Source organism: Hippopotamus amphibius, chromosome 17 (genome assembly GCF_030028045.1).
Source record: "Hippopotamus amphibius kiboko isolate mHipAmp2 chromosome 17, mHipAmp2.hap2, whole genome shotgun sequence".
NCBI classification, from domain to species: Eukaryota; Metazoa; Chordata; class Mammalia; order Artiodactyla; family Hippopotamidae; genus Hippopotamus; species Hippopotamus amphibius.
Window position 1 is genome coordinate 48,311,709 of NC_080202.1, and position 21,971 is coordinate 48,333,679.

Here is a 21,971-nt window from a genome sequence, read left to right on the forward strand (position 1 = left end):
TGCAGCAACCCAGGTCAATCGCTGTTATTATTTAAGAGCAGTTTCTAGTACATGGGCCCTCAGGGCACCTACCATCCCCACAAGGGCCAACTTCCTGAGATCAGAATGTGACCGGCTGACTGGCCGCATCCTGCATCCAGAAGGATGTGGGGGGGACTCACCCAGGAGGGCTCTGAGACACCAGCAGAACTGACCAAGAGGCTTCACCAAAGTACAGGGATTCTGTTGACCACAAAACCGCAGGTCTTATGCTTCCTAACCTGCTAGACCCCCTCCCTCCCCCACCTGCCTGAGTCTCAGAGGACGCTGCAGAAGCCTGTGCTCCAAAACAGGCTGCCGGTGGAGAACGTACAGCCCAGCTACTCAATGTTGTCATAGACATGGATCACGTCATCGTGGTTGCCGAGGGCCTGGATGAGATGGGCAGCCTGCTCCAGGTCAGGGTCAGCCAGCTGCACCTTTGTGTTGGGGATGAACTCGAGCATACAGGACACAGAACACAGGCCCAGGGAGTCCAGTTTCTTCTTCACTTGATGCAGTGAAGAGGCATCACAAATAAACTAGGGATGAAGGAAAGTCAGGAGGTAAGGAGCCAGGAGATGACAGGACAAAGCTGGACTGAAGTTTGCAAAACCTGATGGAATTACTGTAATATAGCACTGGGTTTAAGTCTTCACTGGCAGAGATAGAGTTTTCAATGTTCTGAATCCTTCTCATTGTCCTCAGGATAGTAAGCCCTATCCAGTATTCACTTAGTAAATGTCTGCGCAATACGTGAGCTCTTCATCTCACCTGTACCCCGGGCACAGGAAAGAAGAGACTGAGAGAAGCATGCCTTAACGCGTCTATCAGGGGCCTCTCGGGAGTCCACCGGACACTAAGGCTTCATACTCACTTTAAAAATGCTCTTTTCCTCCTCATCTTCAGTTTCCTGGACATCCTCAGCTCCTGTTTCTATTGCCAGCTCCAGGGCACGCTCTAGACTCACAGCTTTCTTCTCTCTGTCCTCCACTCCAACCACGATCACCCCCTTTTTGTCAAAGGAGTGGCGAGCTCCTTCAGCCATCATTCCCCTAATAGGAAAGGAAATGGGCCAGAATGAATGCCTTTAGACACTCAGCCTCCACACAGCACTGCCAAGCTCTCATTCCCACCCAGCCCCTGGAGTATAAACAGACATGGAGCAGCTGTCTTCCTGAAGCAGATGCAGCTACCACTGGGCAAGGGAATAATCCAAACATAACCCCAACCCTCTAGTTTCTGCCCTGACTGGAGTCTGGAGGATGCAAAGGCTGTGCTCATCAACTCCTGTGCAATTAAGGTTCCATTCCTGCGGGTACATTTTAAGACCTGGCCATTATACAGATGAGATAATGGGACAGAGAGCTCCTTCTACACCTGACGAACAAGTCTTTTGGATCCTGCCCAGGACAGAACACATTAAGAGAGAATAAATGAGCCCATACACACTGAAGGGTGTGTAAAACCTGAAATACCACCAGGAACAACAGTACTTGCCTTGCACAGAATCGGAACCTAAAGACCCTGTACCCTTTCACTCTCCCCAGACACACACCTACCCATTCTTGTTCAGGATATGTTTGATGTCCGAGTGGCACTTGGAGCTACTGTTAGATAACGCCTCAATGAGAAGAGAAGAGCCACCAGGGCCTCGGCCCTCGTACAACAAATAAATGTCCTTGGTTTTCTGCAATAAACAACACAAGCACATTTTCCCATTTCCTGATTCCCTCCTGCATGCCAGCCCAGGCACCACAAAGTTGACTCCATGGGATGGGCTCTCTGGGCTGGAGCTTAGGCTCTTAAGGCTTTAACTCTGTCCTCCCGCTCTGAGAGGAGGCCCTTGGGACCAGCTTTTGGGATAACTGGAAGCACTACTCCTTACTTGGAAGGCAGTCTGTTTCTCTTGTCCCTGAAGAATCAATCAGCCATCTCCCAGCTTTGTTTTCACCCCTCCCCAGCTGAATCCCACAACCACCCCTCCATCGCTCCTACTAAAATTTATCCTCATACACCCTATCCCATGGGAAACCCACCTGTGCTCCTACCCCTGGGCTGCGGAGTACTGCTGCGTGAAACCACACATCTGGGCCTTATCAAATAGCATAGCCTCAAAATTCAAACAATCAATCAAAATGCTAATGACCAAATCTCTGGACCTCCCACACTGCCTCTGCTCATGCTTCACCCATGCATCTGATCTTAACCACTCTTTCCATCACCTTGCCCTGCCATCTTCCCAGGAACTCTCAACTGATGATTCTCCCTTCCTCTTTCACAAAGGAAATAAGCGACACCAGGTGGGGGAAAATTCTCTGCCTTCCTCACCTTACCTGCACCACAGATGACATGAAGGCAGTATATATGATGATTAGAGCATAGGCTCTGCAGTCTGACTGTCTGGTTCCCAGTCTGTTATATTCTGTGTGATGTGGTCAAGTCGCCTAATCTTTCTGTGCCTCAGTTTCCACTGAAGGTTGTTCTGAGGATTCAGTGCATACAAAGTTCTTATCAAAAAACTTGGCCTGGAGTAAGCACTTAGCAACTATTAGCTATTTAGATGACTGCTACTTCCTCAGATCCTTCCCACTTGTCCTAGAGGTGTCCCCTCACCTGGGCTTGAAAACAATTCCCACACCTAGGCTCTACATTCCAGCCCCTCCCACCATCACTGTCATCTGCATCCTCTTTCTTTCCACTGGTTTTCTCCTTTAAGGCATAAACATCAGAAAAACAAACCCTTCCTCAATCTAACATCAGGGCTTCCCCCATACTGGGCCCCTTCTTTTTACCCCATCTCCTCAGGACTCAGCTCAGCAGTCCTAGGCTACACAGTTCTGTGCACTGTCTATATATCCTATTCCTGACTGTGCTCCCATAACTAACGCCTGAGAGGAGTCACCAGGAGGCTCTGGGTTGAGGGTGTTAAAGACATCGCTACCCTTCTCTGATAATTTAAAGAGTGTGTGGTGGCCTTCCAGACATGTGCCCCGTAGAGGCTGTGATCAATAACAAGTGTCAAACTGAGGACACACCTCCATTTTCAGAGCTGCCTCAATTGTTGACTTGGGCATGTGCTTGCTGCGACACACTTCTAAGATGCTGGCCAGGCTGCTATTGAGCTCAGGGTTGGGGCCTCCTTCTGAGACAGAAAAGAGTAAGCAGAGACACCTCATTATGACATAAGAGAAAAAAGGAATTTCCACCCCCAATCCCCATCAGCCAAATGAGTGACCCGTCACCACTTGGATCTCGGTTCGTTCAGAACACTTTATCCAGTGTTTGAATGAGATCTGGGTAAGTATTTTGGAAAAGCAGTTTTCAATTCGCTGTGAATGAAAGGCCGTGGATCGGTGTGGGCCTGGCCCAGCTCTGGGAGGCAAGAGACGCCGTGGGCATAGTGAGGGCAGTGGCTGCCAGCGGTGGGTGACCGTCAGCTTCTCACCTTTAACCGCTAGGCGAATGCTCAAACTGAGCTTGGAGAAGATGCGACTCCTTTCGGCGTCCTTGGGGCCCTTTATGTGCCGGACTTTGGACCACTTGTTGTGCCCGGCGGGGACTTCTGCCGTGAGGTGCAGCGTCCGGCCCTCAGAGGGGCTACAGCCTGGGGGCTCAGGCTGGAAGGCCAGGGGGAAGCGCGGAAGGGCCACCCGGACCCCGGGGCCTCGCGTCCGCAAGCATGGGGCAGCGGCCCTGCTCAAGCCGACAGCTGCCCAAGCCGCCATCCGCTCCGATCCTGGGCCAAGGTCAGCAAGAGCAGTGGCCAAGGTCAGCCCGCCCAGTCTGCCACCGAGACAAGCAGGTCCAGAGCCTGCGGCCTCCTCCGCCCGCCACCGGAGACCCAAAGGCTCAGGCCCACCCCGGGCAGCCGGAACACGAACAACGCCGCATCGCCCCCGCGGCAGCCGGCAGTGGGTACATTCAATGGTGTAGCACACTTCCTTTCCCCGGTCCGTTCCCAAAACGCGTCCCCAGCGCCTGCAAAAACCGTTCCGCCTCCGGATACTTGCTTTTCTGTCGCCGCTGCGCAGAGCTGGGGCGGAGGTGGGGCGACCTGTCAATCCGTCTCGGTTGCCTGGGGAGCGCCGGACTTTACGTCCCACAGTGATCTAGTAGAGATACGTCTGTTATGAAACTGATTTTGCTTCAGAATGACTTCCCAACTCGAAGCAGACCGAGAACGATAAACGTTTTGTTGTTGCAAAGAAATAGGTAGTTCAATCCCTTCACTTCACAGGTAAGGAAGTCGCCGCCCAGAGATGTGATTTATCCAATCATTTAGTCTCTCTGAACTTCCTCTTCGATATCTGTAAATACTACTTGCTTTACCAACATAGGAGGGTTGAAAAACACAAAATAAGCCCTTGGAGCTTTAAAGTAATAAAGTCTTGTGTAACTAGTAGCAGCGATCATAGTGATGAAGTCCCTAAATGCAAGAGACGCTTGCCATCCTGAAGAGAGAGCATGATCAGAAGAATTTTCTGTAGCCTAATTCCCCTCTGCATTTTCCCTCTGCTCTCCCAGAGGAGAAAACTGATGCCATTCGGGGGAGAAGGTATAGAAACAAAGCAGCAACTGTGAAGAACTTTCCAGTGGCTCCCATCCTGGTGAGATTAAATCCAAAGGACTTGGTCTGTTAGAGAACAGCTTAAGTTTGTGGCTTCTGGTTTGAACTGGTGGATTCAAACCCCGGTTGTTACACTTACTAATGTAACCTTGGGCGAGTTCCTTTACTTTCCTATATTTCAGTTTCCTTACCTGTAGAATGGCCTTGCTAGGATTAAATGGGATAACAGATGAAATACACAGGCATAGGTTTTATGTTAGTTATTATTATGTAAGAACATTCATAATCTCAGATCTACTCATTTTTCTGGTCTCATGTCCTGACACTACAGCCCAGTTGGATGGAATTACTGACTGTACTCTGAATACAAGTTCTTTATCACCTCCTTGCTCTTTTCTGCTTGGAGTGAACTTCACTGTCTCGATAAAATCTTCATCGTGCTTCAGGACCTAGTTAAACTGTTCCCTCCTTGGTTAAAGCCTTCTTAAGAGTCCTTCTTTGAATTTTTAACTATAACTAATAGTGCACTTATGAATTGTTATTTTATTATTTTTTATTATCGAAGCTACTTGAGCTGGGCACTCTCCTCCTTGTACTTTGCAGATTGTGTAGAAACACCAGACTGCTCCTAGCGCTTCTCCCAATTCTTATTAATACAAGATGCTTAATAGCACAAACCCGTGTCTTTGCTGTTCTACCTCACTTCTGGCTAATTTTTGTTCTTCCTTCAAGAGTCAGCTCAGGCATGGAAAACATCTCCAAATTCTCCATTTGGGCTCAGATGCCCTACCCTGTGTGTTCACATAACCCTTCCTACATGTCTGTACCTTAACACTTACTTTTTTAACATCAAAATGTTTGTCTCTGCCATGATATTAAATTCTTTGAGAGCAGGACTGTACTCCTGTGCCCAGCACAGTTTTCTTTAAATAAAAACTTTACTGACATATAATTTAAATACCATACAAATCGTCAATTTAAAGTGTACAGTGGTTTTTAGTATATGCAGATTTGTGCAGCCATCACCAAAATTTTACATTTTAATCACTGCGCAAAGAAACCCTGTACCCATTAGCAGTCACTCCCCATTTTCCCCCAATCCCCCCAGTCCTAGGCAACCACCAATTTACTTATGGGTTTGCCTATTCTGGACATTTCATATGAATGAAATCATACAATATGTAGTTCTTTTGACTGGCTTCTTTCATTTAGCATAATGTTTTCAGGGTTCATCCATGATGTAGCATGTATCAGTGTTTGATTCCTTCTTATTGCTAAATAATATTCCGTTGCATGACTATACCACTTTTTATTTATCCATTCATCAGTTGATGGACATTTGGCTTGTTTTCACATTTTGACTATTATGAATAATGCTGTTATGAACATTCACGTACAAATTTTTGCGTAGACATGTATTTTCATTTCTCTTGGGTATATGCCTAGCAGTAGAATTGGTGAGTCATATAGTAACTCTGTTTAATCTTTGGAGGAACTGCCAGAGCGTTTTCCGAAACAGTTGCATTATTTACATCCCCACCAGCAACGTATGAGGTCTCCAGTTTCTCCACATCCTTGCTAGTACTTATCATCATCTCTTTTTGGCCCTAGCTGTTGCCATCCTCATGGGTATGAAGTGGTGTCTCATTGTGGGTTTTTTTGTTTGTTTTTTCTCATTGTGGTTTTGATTTCTATGTCCCAAATGACTAATGATGTTGAGCATCTTTCCATGTGCTTGCTAGCTGTTCATATAGAGTATCACTTTTTGTAATTTAAAAATATAGCTTAATATAAATGTTACTTCAAGTAGCAAAAAGCAAATGAAGGAAATTTATAAACATGAGTAAGCGTAGAGGCCAAAACAAAGTCTGAGATTGTCCTGGTCCAATCAGCCTAACCCCACCAGGGCAAACCTGTAGTACAACAAAATCAGGCTATCAACTCACTGCAGCAAGGCAAATTGCACACCAGAGGGATGGTGGAGTGTCTCACCAACCAAAGGAAAAGCTTGTTATTATAGAAGTACAGGAATGAGTGGAGGTTAGGTGAAATTTCAATGAAATAGTTTGATAGACTCAAAGGAATACAGAGGAAAAGAGGGTCAACATTAGCTCTGGACTACAACATGGACCCAAGGTTCAGTTTCCTTGGAAACTACAAATGTGGAATGCTGTGTTCAGAAAGCCCTGCTCTGAAGCTCTACACCTGGGTTGGAAATCAAGGCTGTTTTTCTGTCAAAGCAACTCACATTCTCCAAGCAAGACTGTAAGGCTTCATTCTCACTGACATAATTTCAAACAGCAAACTTTCTGACAGTCTATGATTTTAATTTGTTTGTTTATTTTTTGCACCCCCCCCCCCCCGCCGCCATGGCACACAGGATCTTAGTTCCCCCACCAGGGATTGAACCCACGCCCCCTGCAGTGGAAGCGAGGACTCCTAACCACAGGACCTCCAGGGAATTCCCAGTCTGATTTTAGAGAACAAAAAGTTTCATAGTGAATTTTTAAAAGTCACTCAGAGAAGGGAATTATTATACGACAATTTAAGTTGGAGTGTGTGCTTGGGAGAAGTATTATTTCCTGTTAACTTTGCAGCTGATTTCATCTATCTGTGATGAATGGTAGGGCAGAGTTTTACTTTCTCAGTCTGAGCTAATATTTACTGTCTCAAAATAAATTCACGGGTGACTGAACAATCTCTAGAGGCCTGGCTGTCAGGATCCTTGAAATATTTAACTGACAATGAACCTTGGATGCTAAAGACTGGCTGAAGGCATCATTCTACTAGGTTTGAGCAGGTGTTGTCCAGTGCTTATTAATGGCTCTCAACGAATAAGACCACACTTGTTACTATTCCAGATACTCTTGCTAATTTGATGGTGTGGTGGAGACAATATTTCCTCTTCCTAGGCACACAGGAAAAATACATTTCTTGACCTTCCTTGCAGTTAGGTTGAATCACATGACTAAAGTGGCAGGCACTTACTGAATACTGGTTTGCTGAACCAATCACAATTTCTTTCTTCTTTCCTTCTGAAAGGGCTCAACAAGAGCAGAGCATGAAAATAAAAATAAGTGGAGGGAGTATTCATCGAGGACTAACAGCACATGCATAGCAGTGGGACAGAACACCTCTGTCCTATCACATTGGGGCACAGGCTCGGGACACCAGCTCAGACTTGGAAATTCTAGTCAGCCATCAGAGCCTGGTGTCCTCACCCAGGGGAACCTGTACTTAGCACTTCCTGGTCAGCCTTCACAGCCAGGAGATTGCTGAGTCCTGATTAGCCTGACCTTTCAATCTCTTCAGTTGTGCCCTGCCCTCTCCTTCCCTGCTGCTCCTGCCTCCGTTCAGGCTTTTGCTTTTTCTTGACTATTGTAATAGGTGAAGTGACTCCATCTCACCCCCACTCAGAGCATTTTCTTCACTGCCTCCTAGTGCAGTCCTGAGCACGACCTCCCTCTGTAAATTTTCCAAAGTCTCGTACAGGAGGAAGGTCTAAGCTCCCTGCAAAGCACAAGACCGCCTGACCTGGCTCCTGCTCTCCTCTCTAGCCCCACTTCCTACCACTCCCCATATGAAACCCCACATCACCTTATCATTCTCTGAAAAGGACCATATTCTTCTTGCCTCTAAAGGTGTATACATGGATGTTCTGTCTGCCTTAAATATCTTTCTTTACTCCCAGAAAACTCCAACCCAGCCTTCAAGACCTGGTGCAAGCATCCTTCATCTTGTGAAGTTTTCCCTGCCCCCCTCTGGCACCCACCCAGACACAGGTGATCACCTCCTCCTCAGGGCCATCAGGAAACCTGAACACACCCATCCCTGCCCAACACTGCCAGTGTTTGTTTATGTGGATGTCTCTTCTGGTTGACTGTGAGCAACCTAAGGGTCACGGCCCCCAGCAGAGAGTAGGTGCTCTGTGTTTCGTTAAAGGTAATGAGTTAGGCCATCAGGTAGTGTGATGGGCTGGGGTGGAGTCTCATCCCCCAGCCAGTGTCTCTGGAATGTGACCACAGTGGCAGAAATGGGAAGAACTGAATTCATCACAAGAAGAAATTCAGTCAATCTATACATGTTCAAGTTTTATTACAAAGTATGATGGGCAGAAAATACGGTACTTCTTATACAGGAGGCTGAAACAGAATGAAAGGGTGAAAATTAGGTTTAATATACTCAGGAAGCAAGAAATGAAGTCATAGATATAACACTCCACTTTCAGGTGCCTTTAAGTAGCCTTCAGTGGAGATTTACCATCGTGGTTTCACAGCACAGTGTTAAAAATTTTGTTACAAGCCCTGTGTATAATCAATCCTGTGAAAATAATGTTAAAAAAAAAATGGTTACAGTACAGTTCTGCAAGGGGCAGCTTCCTCTCCACCTGACCATGGGATGCCACAAAACCTTTAATATAGAGGAAACGTTTAAATATATAACAAGAAATTAAGTTCAGACACACTAGGCTAAAGGGGACAGAAATTGATTGGCTAGAGCTTAACACTTCAGAGAACAAAAAAATCTCCATTTTCTACATAGAGATTTGTACAATCATGCTACAAATTCACGCTCAGGGGAGGAAGGATGGAAAGTCACTGACAGAGGGGTCATCAAATACACAGGAACCACATCAAATGATCCATATTCGACTCAAGCAAGTCAAAGCTTTAGCTCCACAAGTTTCATAACACATTGTATTACCACAGTCAACCCAAGGTGAGAACATTCTTTGAAATAGCAGGTATCACAAGTTCTTATTCACTGGGTTGTCCCAAAGGCCGTACTTGAAAGTCTTCCAGCTGTTACACACACTGCCAACATCCTTCCTCTTGAGTTCATACTTTGATTAGCTTATCTGTTTCTGGTTTGCTACACCAGTCCGAGCCTTTTAGGAAGGCACCAGTACGTTTCCATACTAAAAAAAATCACATCCAGAAAGTAGCCTGAGAGGACCTGGCCCATCCCATGTGGCCACACATTTGACTTTGACCACTAGCAGCAATGACAACGGTGGGAAAAGAGGGCGAGGCTCTGCAGCACTGAGTAGCTGGTGCAGCCAGTGCAGGGATGGCAGTTCTCGGAGAGCCTGGCCCAGGGTTCACAGGGACTGCTCAGCTCAGCTTTCCTCCCAGGGAAAACCCAATGTAAGTGCCAAGCATGACCCTCCTTCCTCATCCTGGAGCGCACACAGGAAAGGGAAGAGGCTGCTTTGGGGCTTCTACTTTAATGGCCTCCCTTCCCCTAAGCCAGGCAGTCAAAGGAGCTGGGGACGGTGGAGGGAAGGTACTAGGCTGGCCTCCCATGCTTGGTAGACCCTGCAGCTCCTATGTACCTTACAGCCTACGAATTCAAGGCCCAGGCTGCAGCAGGGAGAAAGGAGTGGGAAGGTAAAGAGGACGAGAAAAGAGAAAAGGAAGGGGGGTCGGGGGGAGTCAGCCCGACTGTTTACAGCCTCTGCTTCTGCTCTCTACAAACCTACAGCCAAGAAGAGCCATGGTCTGGAACAATCGAGGGACTCCCAACTTCTGCAGATTTCTACACCAAACGACACCAAGGCTGACCTGCAGCAGGAAGTGGTTCCCCGTCACCCTGTGCCAAGTTATCTGGCATCACAGGCATCCGATGAACAGTCCAGGAAGGTGGACACAGGCCGAGAGCACAGTCTCACTCCACGGCCACACGACAGACAGTCTGAATGCATTCCCACCTCAGACCTTTACTGCCCTCTAATATTTTCTCCTTTGTTACCACTGATTTTCTCCCACACTCTTAATCTCTTCCTAAAATTTCAGCCACACCTGTCATCAAAAACTTGTTGGAGTCTTAATCTTTTTTTTTCTGTTTCTTAACGAGTTCTCTGAGAGCTGATCCTGGTTCTAATAAGAAATTCTCACCTGGTTATCAAATAACTTCCCTCTTCAAGTCCTCATCTCTCAGCCTGGCTCCTCCCTGGAGAGAGAGGTTTCTGACTCTCTGGGTGTGAACACTGCAGCTCCTGAAGGACTTGGATCCACACACCAGCTCTCTGACAGGGAACCTGAGGCCTCTTTTATTCAGCGCTCCCCTCCCCTCAGGCTGGACAAGGAAAACAAAAGCGGCTGTGACTCAGGGGGCCATGAGCATGTCAGGGGCCACCACCGGGAGAGCTAGAGCCCAGAAGTGCCGCTGCGGCCTTTCCAGTGCAGTCCTGGCAGCAGCTTTTCTACGTTCAAGGAGAGCAGAGGCAGAGCCTCCCACCCAGTCTCTCCGGCTGCAATCTGAGAACCTAAACAAATTAAACAAACACTTGCTTTAGAAACTGCAACAGATCTCTGCTTCCTGGAGCATGGCTGACTAAGAGGCTTTCTAAATCCCGAGACTACAGAAATCCTCTCCTCAGCCATGAGGCCATCTGGCCCACGGCATAAAGGAAGGGTGAGGGAGCCAGGACTTCAAAATCCCAGCATCCCAGCTGCTATGAGCGTGTGTGTGTCTGCTTAGGGAGACTGGGGAGTCTCACCTGGGCCCAGGTGGGATGTCGGGAGGAAGAGGACCACACTGCAGGGCCTAGGAAGGGTGACAGGCTGGGATTCTGCAGGGCAAGGGGAAAAACATCAAAAGTTGTTGGTTTCCACAGCAAATAGCAACTTTATCCAAATATATCCCAATTTCTATTAACTAATTTTTTTTCTTCAGGTTGTTTCAAGTTAAAGTTGATAAATCTTCTCACCACTCAGATCATAAAAGTGCGGATCAGGAGAGGAATCTTAACTCAGACCTCAGTGTAGTTAAGCCCTGCCGCAGCAGGACCAGCCCTCTCTACCACTAGACCTCCATTTCAGACCTCCTACAGGAAGGAACTGAGGGCCTCCTAGAGCAAGTGACATTCAATTTAGACTTGCTACCCTTGAGGGAAGGACCAGGAACCATCAAACACAATAACAAGCAGAGGAGGGTTCTGATCAAGTGCTATTTTCACTTTACATCTCCAAATGATGCGGTGCAAATCTGGTTTAAATGCAGGAGAGTTGACCTCAAGCAGATGGCCAGCCAAAGAGCCTCAAAATCAGAAGAAAGTATAAAGGTACAAGGGGAAATACCCTGACTGAAAAAAGAGCCTTTTTCTTTGGGACAAGCCCCCATGTATTCAAGCAAAGAGCTATGACTTTGGAGATACAAATACATCTGCTTCTGAAAAGGAAGACTCAACCAAGAGGGTTTAAGGGCCCAGAAGAACAAAGCTAACTGCTTTGTTTCTCAAGAGCAGGTGAGAAGTGAACAAAACCATCGGCCTCAAGGTCTGCTTCTCTCTACTCTCAGATGCTTAACTCTGAGAGGGTCTCAGAAACCTTAGGGCACTTGGCAGAGCACAGCAAACCAAACTCCTCTCCCGACTCTTAGCATGTCCCAGACTCTGCCTGTCCAAGGATTCACCTACCACCGGCATCACATACAAGCCCCCTCCACGGAACTCATTCATGTAACGGAAACAGACACCCGCAGCCTACAATCCAATACTGCTCAGAACCTAACCTGGGGTCACGGTGGCTGACAGGGGTCTATGGAGCTCTGAACTGGCTGACCCTGGGTCTCTGAACCCTTTCCTGCTCTCTATTTAATTGATGGCCTGGGATCACCACAGCCTATTAGTCTATCCTTTGCAAGCGCTGACAGTCTCCCACACTCTGAGATCCTGTTCAGGCTAGACGCTCAGATTGTACCTGTCAGGTGGGGCTCTCTCACCTCAGAGCACTCTATCCAAAGAGTGGCCAAAATACCACCAGTCCCATTAAACTAAACAAACAGATACTGAAGTTCAGCTTATACTTCATTCTTGCCTATCATTCAAGACATGAAAGAGAATGGCTGGGGGCTTACACCTGGAGGGAAAAACAGTCTCTTAAACAATGTCCCAGAAACATGCTCTAAGCTCAGCTTTCCTGCCACCGTTCCCCTCAGTCAGGCACCCCAATCAGCCTGGCTAGCTCAGCAGGTCCCAGGGGGTTGGACAAGGTACTTCAGGGAGTAACAGAAGGTGTCACAGATCTGTTTTGGAGCCCAGAATGCCCTTGAGAAGAGCCAGGCTGAGCAAAGGTGTAAGAGCTGGCTGACTTCAGAGCACCGAGGCGGTTTGGGACTCCCGGTCAGGTACGTTCTGCTCAGGCAGTGACTCTAGAAGGCAAACTGCTCGTGGGGTCAAGGGCCTGGGGCCAGATCCAGGCAGGGAGGGAAGAGAGGAAGGTGCAAACAGGGAGGGCAATGAAATGAAGGGAGAGAACAGGGAGTCCAATTCTTTTCGTAAAAAAATTAGCCTGATAGATAAAAAATATACAAAGTTGAAATCTGTTAAAGACACTGATAACAGGAAGAAAGACAGCTTCACACAGGCGTTTGCTCCCACGCAAGTGCTCACACGGACACAGACGCAGGTCGCCGCCTCGGGCGGCGGCAGACACCCCCCTGGGACAGATGACGCGCACAGAGCCGGTGCCCACAGTGCTCATTAACACAACGGCTGGCAAACAAATACACAGAGAGTTTTAATTGAGGAGCCAAAAGAGATGAGGGAAGGAGAGAACGATCTCAAAACTTAGCTCTGGGCTGAGGCCGCGCCACACAGCACGGAGTCCGGCACAGAGAGCGGTGGGGTGGCTGGCCGGGGACTCCGAGAGCAGCTTCTGGTAACAGTAGGTGCAAAGCCATGAAAGACGTACTGGCCACCGGAAACACGTTTCTTCTTACTTTGGGGGTGGGACGGAGGCGGGAAACACACAAGCCCCTGCCACACAGGCACGGCGCCACCGACACTACACTCGGAGTATCTCCAGGCAGTTGTTGTAGCAGATGGCAATCCAGTCGGGCTGAGTCGACGCCCACTGCACGTTGTTGATCTCCCCCTCGGCGGTGTAGGCCAGGATGGGGTCCTCAATGGCCCGGGGCATCTGCTGGATGTCCCAGATGAGCGCCTGATGGTCATCCGCTAGGGACACAGAGAGCCGGCAAGCAAGGTCAGGCTCAGGCAGCGGGGATCCTGACCCTTGCATCCGCGTCCGGGGATCACAGTTTACAAAGCATTCGCTCCCCAAAACCCCAGTGAGGGAGGTTTTACTGCAAGCCCCTGTTTTACAGATGAGGAAATGTTAGGACACAGGTCCCACACCACAGAGCTATGCACCGGGGAGGGGCAGAGCCCGGATGCAAAGCAAGGCCTCTGCCCCTGTGTCTCGGGGCCTCCTTCACCACAGCAGAGCTAGGATGGCAGAAGGGACTTGGGTGGGCACCTCATCTCACCTGGGGCAGGCATCAGGAAAGGAAGATGGGATGGGATGCACGCGATCCCCAAACTTGTCATTTTCAGCCACTGAAAATATCTGAGTGATTAAAGATCCCTCTCTGGTGATTCAATTATTTAATGGGATTCCCCCACCCCCGTCTTATGGACATTGATACCTCAAGGAGCTGTTATACAGATAATGAGATACAGTGCTGTGGGGACATGTGCCCAAGAAAAGGGCCCTGGGAAATACCAGAAAGAAGGTAAGCACCTTAAAAAAGAGATAAGCACATGAAAAGTGACTAGAAAGAAATGTATCAAAATGAGACCAGTGGTCCCATTAGGACCGCAAGGTTATGAGTTATGTTTACTTTTCTCTAGTTCCCAAGTGATGTGTAATGTGGTGGTCACGTTACTTTTATGATCCAAATAATAAGTTCTTAATTTAAGAGAGAAAAAAAGAGCAATGACCTTCCACACCACAGTGTCCCCTAGTCCCATCACCCATCCCGATGTGACGAGCCTGTCTCTCTCCCGAATAAACCAAACCCTCAGAGGCCTCCTACCAAGGCCGCATAACCTGGGCATGGGTGCAAGATGCCCCTCCCGGGACGATCTGTGTCAAGAGATGGGGGGAGTTGGCGTAAACACTCGGCACCTCTAAAGCACTAAGTGTCTTTCCCTCAACGCTCAACCAAGCACGCTCCTCAGCACCAGCTCCTGCCACTGGGAGGGCGCAGGGCGGCTGCAGCACACACCCAGCCGCGGGTCTGGCGAAGGCGGGCTTCTGCTGGATGGGCCTTTCTTTCTTTTCGCTCCTCCCACCTTCCCTAGCCACGCCCCTGGGAAAAGAGGGCAAGCGTGAAGAAGTCAGGCCACAACCTGAGGCACACAGGACAGCGGCGGGCCTCTGCTGCTCCTCAACCAGACAGACAGGCGTGAGCAGAGGCCCCCATTAAGAAAAGCTTCATGCCTTTCGAGGTCAGGCCAAAATGGCAGAAAACCACCACACGACACTGCTCCTTTGGCTCCATAATGAACCAGGAAATGAGGGTGCCACAGATTCGTGAGGAAGGGAAGCGTGTGTGAGAAGGAAACCCAAGGCTGTGAGAAAGAAAAGGAGCAGAACGCTATGGGGCTGGAGTGGAATCCTGTCTGTAACATCGAGGCAAGGTATTCACGTGGGAGGCACGTGTTTGCATGGATCCACCTAAAAAGGTCTGGAAGGAGACACGCCGACCGTCGTGAGAGGTCACCCATGCAGAGTGGGACTGAGGTGGAAATGGGAAAGGAAGGAGAGGAGATGACTTTCACCTGTTTTTCACACCTCCGTATTGTTTAATTTTTAATAACAGACATTGTTTCTAGAATAAAGGCACACTGATGGCCAGCGTACTTTTAAGGGGTACTCTTTTGGGTCTGGCAAATGGAGAAATGGGAACTACACGTTACACACCACCGACCCGGGCAGCCTGTGCGGGGCCCTTCAGTGCACCCAGAGCTCGGCGCTTTTGGCCTCTCCCAGGGGACAGTCCCAAAGATTCAGCTACATCCAAGAGAGACTAGAGACTGCTCCTCTCCTCCACATTTCTGGATGAGTCCTCTGTGCCAACCGAGATTTCAGAGGGGCACGGTAGTGGCACAAGCCTATAACTGATAAATGCTGTAAATGGTATATAGATGCTCTGACATCACTGAGGGTACAGATCATCTGGAAATGTGGACTGCTTCAATTTCACAAGTGTAGGGAGGCTCTCAATGGAGTTCCTTTGTGTAAAGCTCTCAAACTATCCTTGGAATATAGTAAGGATTACAATTCTAAGGAGATAAGAGGAAGGTCTGCGTACCTCTCCCTCCCCATCACCCCCAGTAGTTACCTGCAGTACAGATGTGGCAGGATGAATGTGGGGCCCAAGCAATGCCATTGACACACGCTCGGTGGTTGTTTAACCTGGCGACAGGCGTGCAGGGAACTCGAACGTCCAGAATCACTACCTGCAGACATAACGAGAAAAAGGCCCAGAAACTTCAGGGAGTGACAGAAAAAACAAGACACTACACAAGAAAAAAAAATTTAAGTATAACTTGTTCATTTGTAGATTTAAAGACACTTAGAGACAGAGGGTCTCGGTCCCCAAAATAGCTACAGGATTGAGGAAAAAGAAAACAAAGGCACAGGCAGTTGTGTCATAACCAACACAAGGCCTCTAGGATGCAGGGCAGAAGCAGGAGTACGTAGCGTGTATTTGAATAATCCACCAAGTCCTATTAGGTGCGTGTGCTAAGAATCCTGCACGTGCTCAGCTGGGCAGAACGAGAGCCCTTTCCCCCGCAGCCCAAAGCAAAATTTGAAAGGTAAGCAGCCCACAGTACCAGTTTCATCAAAATAAAATTAATCACTGCATCATCTCTACCCACAATTTACTGCTTTTATCAAGTAACAGGCCACGGAGCTGCCATTTCCATGTCTGCTCACCAAGGCTGGACAGATCTGTCCCGACTACAGAGGGGAAACTGCCTGTTTCCTTACTCTGCACCGTAAGCATGTATGACTTGGTTTACTCTTTAGATACTGCGTTTCTTGGCTCCGACTCCAACTCTCCAAAGAGTACAAGTTCTTACCACACAGTCCTTGTTCTAGACCAGGTTTCCTCAGTTTCAGCACTGCTGACGTGTTGGGTGGATACTTCTGTGTTGTGGGGAGCGGTCCTGGCACCACAGGATGTGCAGCGGCATCCCTGCTTCCACCCACCAGACACCAGTAGCATCCTCCCCGCCCCCAGAAGCTGGGACAACCAAAAACATCTCCAGATAGTTCCAAAACTCCTCTGCAGAGAAAACTGCCACCAGCTGAGAACCACTCTTCTAGATATACTAAGCAGAGCCGGAGCTGAGTGGCAGGGCCTATGTTAGCCTGAAGCGGGGTTCTCACCTCCATTCCGTCCATGGCCATAGTGGCCAGGTAGTTGGGGTCCTGCTTGTTCCAGCAGAGGCGAAGCAGTGGGTGGTGCTGTGGGTCTTCGTAAATGATGGTGCTGTGCTCTAGATGACGGAGGTCAAACATCCGCACCGAGCCATCGGCACCCACAGAGGCAAACATGTCCCTGCCACCGCCGGCCCGGCTGAACGCAATATCATAGACCTGTTGGTGAATCAGAAGCAACAGTCAGATTCAGGTCCGTTACCTCCCTTCCCGGTAGCAGGGAAATCTGCCATCCCCAGTGCACCTAAACCCTTGCTCATGACCCAGAGGAGGTAAATGAAGCCGAACAGCGCCTGTGAGGACTGGAACCTCAGAGTGCTAACATCCATGACTTTCCAAAGAGTGAAGATCATTCTGCTCCGGGAACTGGCTGGCTTATTCTCACTGCCTGCTTTCCAAGCATCTTTCCTCCACCTCCCATGATAAGACAAAGAGCACGTACCCCGCTGCCCATCAGAGCACAAGTAACTCTGAGCAAGTATTCTGTAGGCCTGGACAGGCTCAGTGAAGCCAGAGCCAGTGACTATCTCCTGCCGCCCTGTTACGAGATCGAGACGTTTATTTCCTGGGCCTTGGTGGCTTTCATCTGTGTGCGATCAGAGGCAGATCCATGAGCACATGAAGGCCGAGACCATCGACTTGCTAGGTGGAAGCAGCCACGGTTCTGCTGTGAAACCTGGACCTGAGACTCATTTGCGAGAAAGAGGTAACAGCAGTTTTGAATCTCGGGAGGCTCGGGTGTTCCTATATTTAAGAAGAGGCTTAATACCGCTCTCTTGCCCTAGGACATGCTCTCTCTTCTCCTAGTTGGTTTGTGTTCATAAATGAATCAATTTAGGTTTTGAATAATTGTTTTCCGCACTTATTATTACTTGTTTTTAATATATAAGTTCACTTTTTTTTAATCTAAATTCATTTATTTACTTATTTATTGGCTGCATTGGGTGTTCATTGCTGCACACGAGCTTTCTCTAGTTGCGGTGAGCAGGGGCTACTCTGTTGCAGTGCGAGGGCTTCTCATTGTGGTGGCTTCTCTTGTTGCAGAGCACAGGCTCTAGGTGCACGGGCTTCAGTAGTTGTGGCATGAGGGCTCAATAATTATGGTTCACAGGCTCTAGAGAGCAGGCTCAGCAGTTGTGGCGCACAGGCTTGGTTGCTCTGTGGCATGTAGGATCTTCCTGGTGCAGGGATCGAACCCGTGTCTCCTGCATTGGCGGGTGGATTCTTAACCACTGTGCTACCAGGGAAGCCCCAATTTAGGTTTTGCATCATTGTTTTCTGCACTTGTTACTTGCTGTGAACACTGCACTCCGCTAATGTCTATGCGAAAGCAGAGGCAGAGAGAAACAGAGAGCTTCCGAAAAAGAAAGGGACAGAGAGACAAAGCCCGAGCCAGACAAGTGGAGAGAGAGAATCTGAAAAAGAAAAACAAAGTGCCAAACAAAACCCATCTTCTGGAGTCAAGAACAGTCACAGCTGACCTCTGGGGAGACATGAGTAGACTCTCTCACTTGGTCCCGTGACTCCAGCTTTCTGGAGGTCCTACCTACTGAGGGATGCTGACCAACAAGCACCTGTTTCTATCCAACCTCATAAATCCCTGTTCCTCTGGCTGACCGTGAAGAAATCACACTTCTCTTTCCATGGTAGGGATTAGGAGTGGTTCAAGGGGGACTGGGCCAGTCATCACAAGGAGGCCCGACAGATCGAGGCTCTGTCCGGCACTGACCAGCTACATCCAGGCTGGGGCGTGTTCATCCCCACATGCACCCAGGACTGACTCTCAGTAACTCCCAGGGACAGGGACACCACAGCAGCACGATGAAGCGATAAGGTGCCCACAGGCCATACAGCCAAGCATGTAAAGCTCAGCTCTGACTGCTCCTTCCTCTGTGCTCCACCATGTATTTCATCATAAGCCCAGGGAGGGCGACAACTCCAGAGACATGCTACCTTCCTCTGCACCTATCTGCCAGTAGCACCGAGAACCTCCCAGCAAGTCCTTACTTCCACACAGACAGGCGGACTGAGAAGAATCGAAGGTCCTAGGGGGTATCGTGTTTCTCTCAGAACAACCACCCTGAGGTTCATTTCTTCGAGGCCAGGGTACTGGTCCAGGGCCTGTTTGCTGTTGAGATCGCTGCTCCTGTTGTCTAGGTTACCTCACTGCGGCCCCGGTGTGGCTTCTCAGCTTTCCCATCGTCTGTGTAAGCAATCTCCTCATTAAATCCCCTCAGTTTAAACATTTAGAGTAGCTCTAGTTTTCTGGGTTGGACCCTGACAGAGAACAGCAGGCTAAGCTGTCACAGAACTAAAATGTAGCAACTTGTTCCACTTGATGCCAAGAGGGCTCCCAGAACTTCTTGCTGGTCTCGGCAGGACAAACTCTTCCTTTGCCCCTGGGTTTATGGTAGCAAAGTCCAGCAGACTTGTAACAGATCATACCCTTGGGAGCACAGAAAGCCAAAGAACAACCTCTTACTAAGTATGATAAGCTGGTCACCAACTTTCCATTCTGTGGACAACCAACCTGAAGTTTCTCACCTACTATCAAGGCATCCTTTTTATCTGTACAGATATTAATACTCCTTGCTGTGCAAGGTGAGGTAGAAAAGGAAACACTACCTATATGAAACGTCCTGTAATTTTGCTGGTAGAGGACCAGCATGCGGCAGCTCTAGGAGTTAAAGGTTTATGACCATTTTACAAAATCACTCAGAAGAATGCTTTGTTAACACAATCACAGACAGCTCCTTTTGGCTCTTCTAGTAAACACGGGAAAAATATCACCATCAAAATAAACCATATTCAATTTCAAATAGTGTTAAAAGTATAAGTATTAAGTGAACATACTAGAATTTCATAAGACAAGTTTAGAGAAAAATTGATGAATTAGTTTTGTCTGCCAGGAAATTTTCTCTCTTCTTGCCTTCCTGCTCCCCAAAAAGTAAATATACTTCAAGATAAGTGTTACTCTAAGATTATTTTTTAATCACATCAGGTCCAAGTTTGTCTATAAGAGATATCATTATTAAAAACCAGCAATCTCTGGCATAGAAAGAAAAATGACAGACTACAGAATAAGTTGTTTATATCAGCCAAAAAGATGCACTCATTTATAACAGTGTTATTTTCCACTGTTCTGACACACTACTGTTTTCAATTTAGACAAGATGACGTCAGCATTATATTATATTATGATTTTCCATGTCATTTGCAAAACAGGGGGAGAACAGCTTGACCTCACACTGAGGGCACAAAAAGCAGCTGTGCAAGAGCATCAGTACCTCTTTGTCATGGGCGATCAGCTGGGTCTTCACATGGCCGGACACAAGATTCACTCGCCCCAACACCTGCCCGGTCTCCAGCCCCCAGATGGTGCAGGTCGTGTCAATGCTGGAGGTACCTGGAAACAACCAGTGCACGTCAGCAGCTGACGGAGGTGAGGTTCCCACGCCAGCGTCTCTCTTTGTGCTTGTTCATCCGTTCAGCCCAGGAGACAACACGCCGCAGACACTTCCTGAGTACAGGGAGGGAGAGCCCAAAAGAGTCGCGTACTCAGTCCTCACCCCAGGGCCTTCGACTCTGCCGGGAGAGACGAGACATGCACACGTGGGAAGCTCAACGCCACGGGAGGAACTCATAACCACGTTCCACACTCAGCCTTTTTCCTGCTCAGCCCCGTTTTGGGATGCTGCACGTACCTCACGGCCCAGTGTTATACCTGAGAAAACGTGTCTTTACGTCCTCACACTGGGACACGCCCTCCCTTACTCCCTTACCTAAAAGATAAGGATCCACCTCATTCCAGTCGAAGGAGGTCAGAGGAGCACAGAAATCCGAGTTCTTGTTATTGTTCAGCAAACATTCCAGCCTGGTCTCTGTTTCACCCACCTGAAAGAACAATAATTTTAAAAATCTCAGCCCGTCTTATCTTCACAAAAAATCTTTAAAGCCTCTTTTAGATGACATCTTTGTAAATTTAAGACATGGGGGACATTTTTATCACAAAGTAATAAAACCCAGAGGAACTACCTGAATGCTACTTCTTTCCAAGCTTTCTCCTCTGCTGCTTTGTTTCCCAAATTTTCACCCCCAAATCCTTCTAGACGCGAGGTCTTCTTACCTTGCCCAAACCAGAGCGTCTGTACGCTGCCTGGCTGGGCGCCACACCTCCGGCTACAGGAGAGGTCAAGGTGCCGGCTCGGCTGAGGGCAGGGGAGGCCCCTGATCCACCCCGACGCTGCACTGGAAGCAGTGGCCTGGGATTCTGTTTAATTTATTCAAAACTATCCTGGCTGCAAACAGAATAAGAAGCCGCCAGAGTTCCCACCCCTGCAGAAGGCCCTCGTCCTTACATCACGCTCACCGAGCCTCAAGTTCCCAGGGCCGCCTGCAGCCGGCAGCAGGGCTTCAAGGAACCTTGGCTGGACTCACTAGGAAACCTGCCGAACCAAACAAGCTCTCCCGGCTGCAGCGACCTGGCCTGCTCTCCGTGAGTCCACGCCGCTACAAGTAGCTGACGCCAAGGAGGCCCACCAAGCACCCGCTCACCCTCCACACGCGGAGATAGTCGCCACTGGTTGCCAGCAGGTCTGGATAGACGCCTTTCGTGTCAGGGATCCACATGAGCTTTGTGGTGGGGTACGGATGGTCGAAGGTGTTCCGGCAAATAAACTCCGAACTCTCTTCATCTAAACCAACAAGCTGGACCTGTGACACGACAAAACCGAGCCACGTAAACATCTGCTTCCCTGGAGCAGCACCAGATACACCAGCAGGTCCCTGTCGGTGACAGCTATCCTGACACCGCACCACCCTTCAGTACAGAGCCAAGAACTGTCAGAGAGAGAGGCCATCTCATCCCACCGGCCTGCTGCTCAGACGAGGAAACCCAGCCTCGGAGGGGCTGAGTCACCCTGAAGACTGCAGAGCTAGCGAGAGGCAGGGACAGAGTCTGCATACAGGTTTTCTGACTCCAGCTCCTGCACTCCTGCGCCAGCACCAGCAGAGCTGCGTCCTCTGTCCAGCCCTTACTCCTTCCCCCACAACCCAAGGCACCCGACAGTGTGCAGCCGCCCCGGCTGGAGGTGCTGTGGGCATTCAGTGCCATCTGGCAAAGTTAACATCTCACCTAAAAAGGC

General features: G+C 48.8%; 2 protein-coding genes and 1 long non-coding RNA gene across 3 annotated transcripts in view; 1 reads left to right on the top strand and 2 right to left on the bottom strand.

Annotated features, from left to right (window-relative positions):
- LOC130839936 (translational activator of cytochrome c oxidase 1) lies at nucleotides 1–13,355 on the bottom strand. Its single transcript, XM_057714744.1, has 7 exons — nucleotides 13,313–13,355; nucleotides 11,091–11,162; nucleotides 3,467–4,130; nucleotides 3,057–3,163; nucleotides 1,581–1,708; nucleotides 896–1,073; nucleotides 1–560 (listed from the first exon to the last, which is right to left on the bottom strand). Exons 3-7 carry the CDS (start codon nucleotides 3,744–3,746, stop codon nucleotides 360–362), a joined length of 894 nt encoding a protein of 297 aa, XP_057570727.1. The 5' UTR covers nucleotides 3,747–4,130; nucleotides 11,091–11,162; nucleotides 13,313–13,355; the 3' UTR covers nucleotides 1–359.
- On the top strand, nucleotides 4,056–10,185 carry LOC130839937 (uncharacterized). Its single transcript, XR_009049934.1, has 3 exons — nucleotides 4,056–4,258; nucleotides 8,280–8,370; nucleotides 10,073–10,185. It is a non-coding gene; the product is annotated as an uncharacterized LOC130839937 (long non-coding RNA).
- The window catches only part of DCAF7 (DDB1 and CUL4 associated factor 7), a 23,163-nt gene continuing 14,289 nt past the window's right edge, over nucleotides 13,098–21,971 (bottom strand). Inside the window, exons 2-7 of the mRNA XM_057714743.1 lie at nucleotides 21,382–21,540; nucleotides 20,610–20,721; nucleotides 20,115–20,233; nucleotides 16,777–16,986; nucleotides 15,722–15,839; nucleotides 13,098–13,550 (exon numbers count right to left, since the gene is read on the bottom strand). Coding sequence (XP_057570726.1) covers nucleotides 13,378–13,550; nucleotides 15,722–15,839; nucleotides 16,777–16,986; nucleotides 20,115–20,233; nucleotides 20,610–20,721; nucleotides 21,382–21,540 — 891 coding nt within the window. The 3' untranslated portion in view covers nucleotides 13,098–13,377. The remainder of the gene's footprint in view (nucleotides 13,551–15,721; nucleotides 15,840–16,776; nucleotides 16,987–20,114; nucleotides 20,234–20,609; nucleotides 20,722–21,381; nucleotides 21,541–21,971) is intronic.

Coding starts and splice junctions, on each gene's coding strand:
- LOC130839936 (XM_057714744.1), bottom strand. CDS start 3,746: ATGGCGGCTTGGGCAGCTGTCGGCTTGAGCAGGGCCGCTGCCCCATGC. Junction 3,164..3,466: donor CATTCGCCTAGCGGTTAAAG/GTGAGAAGCTGA, acceptor TTTCTGTCTCAG/AAGGAGGCCCCAACCCTGAG. Junction 561..895: donor AGGAAAAGAGCATTTTTAAA/GTGAGTATGAAG, acceptor CTTCATCCCTAG/TTTATTTGTGATGCCTCTTC.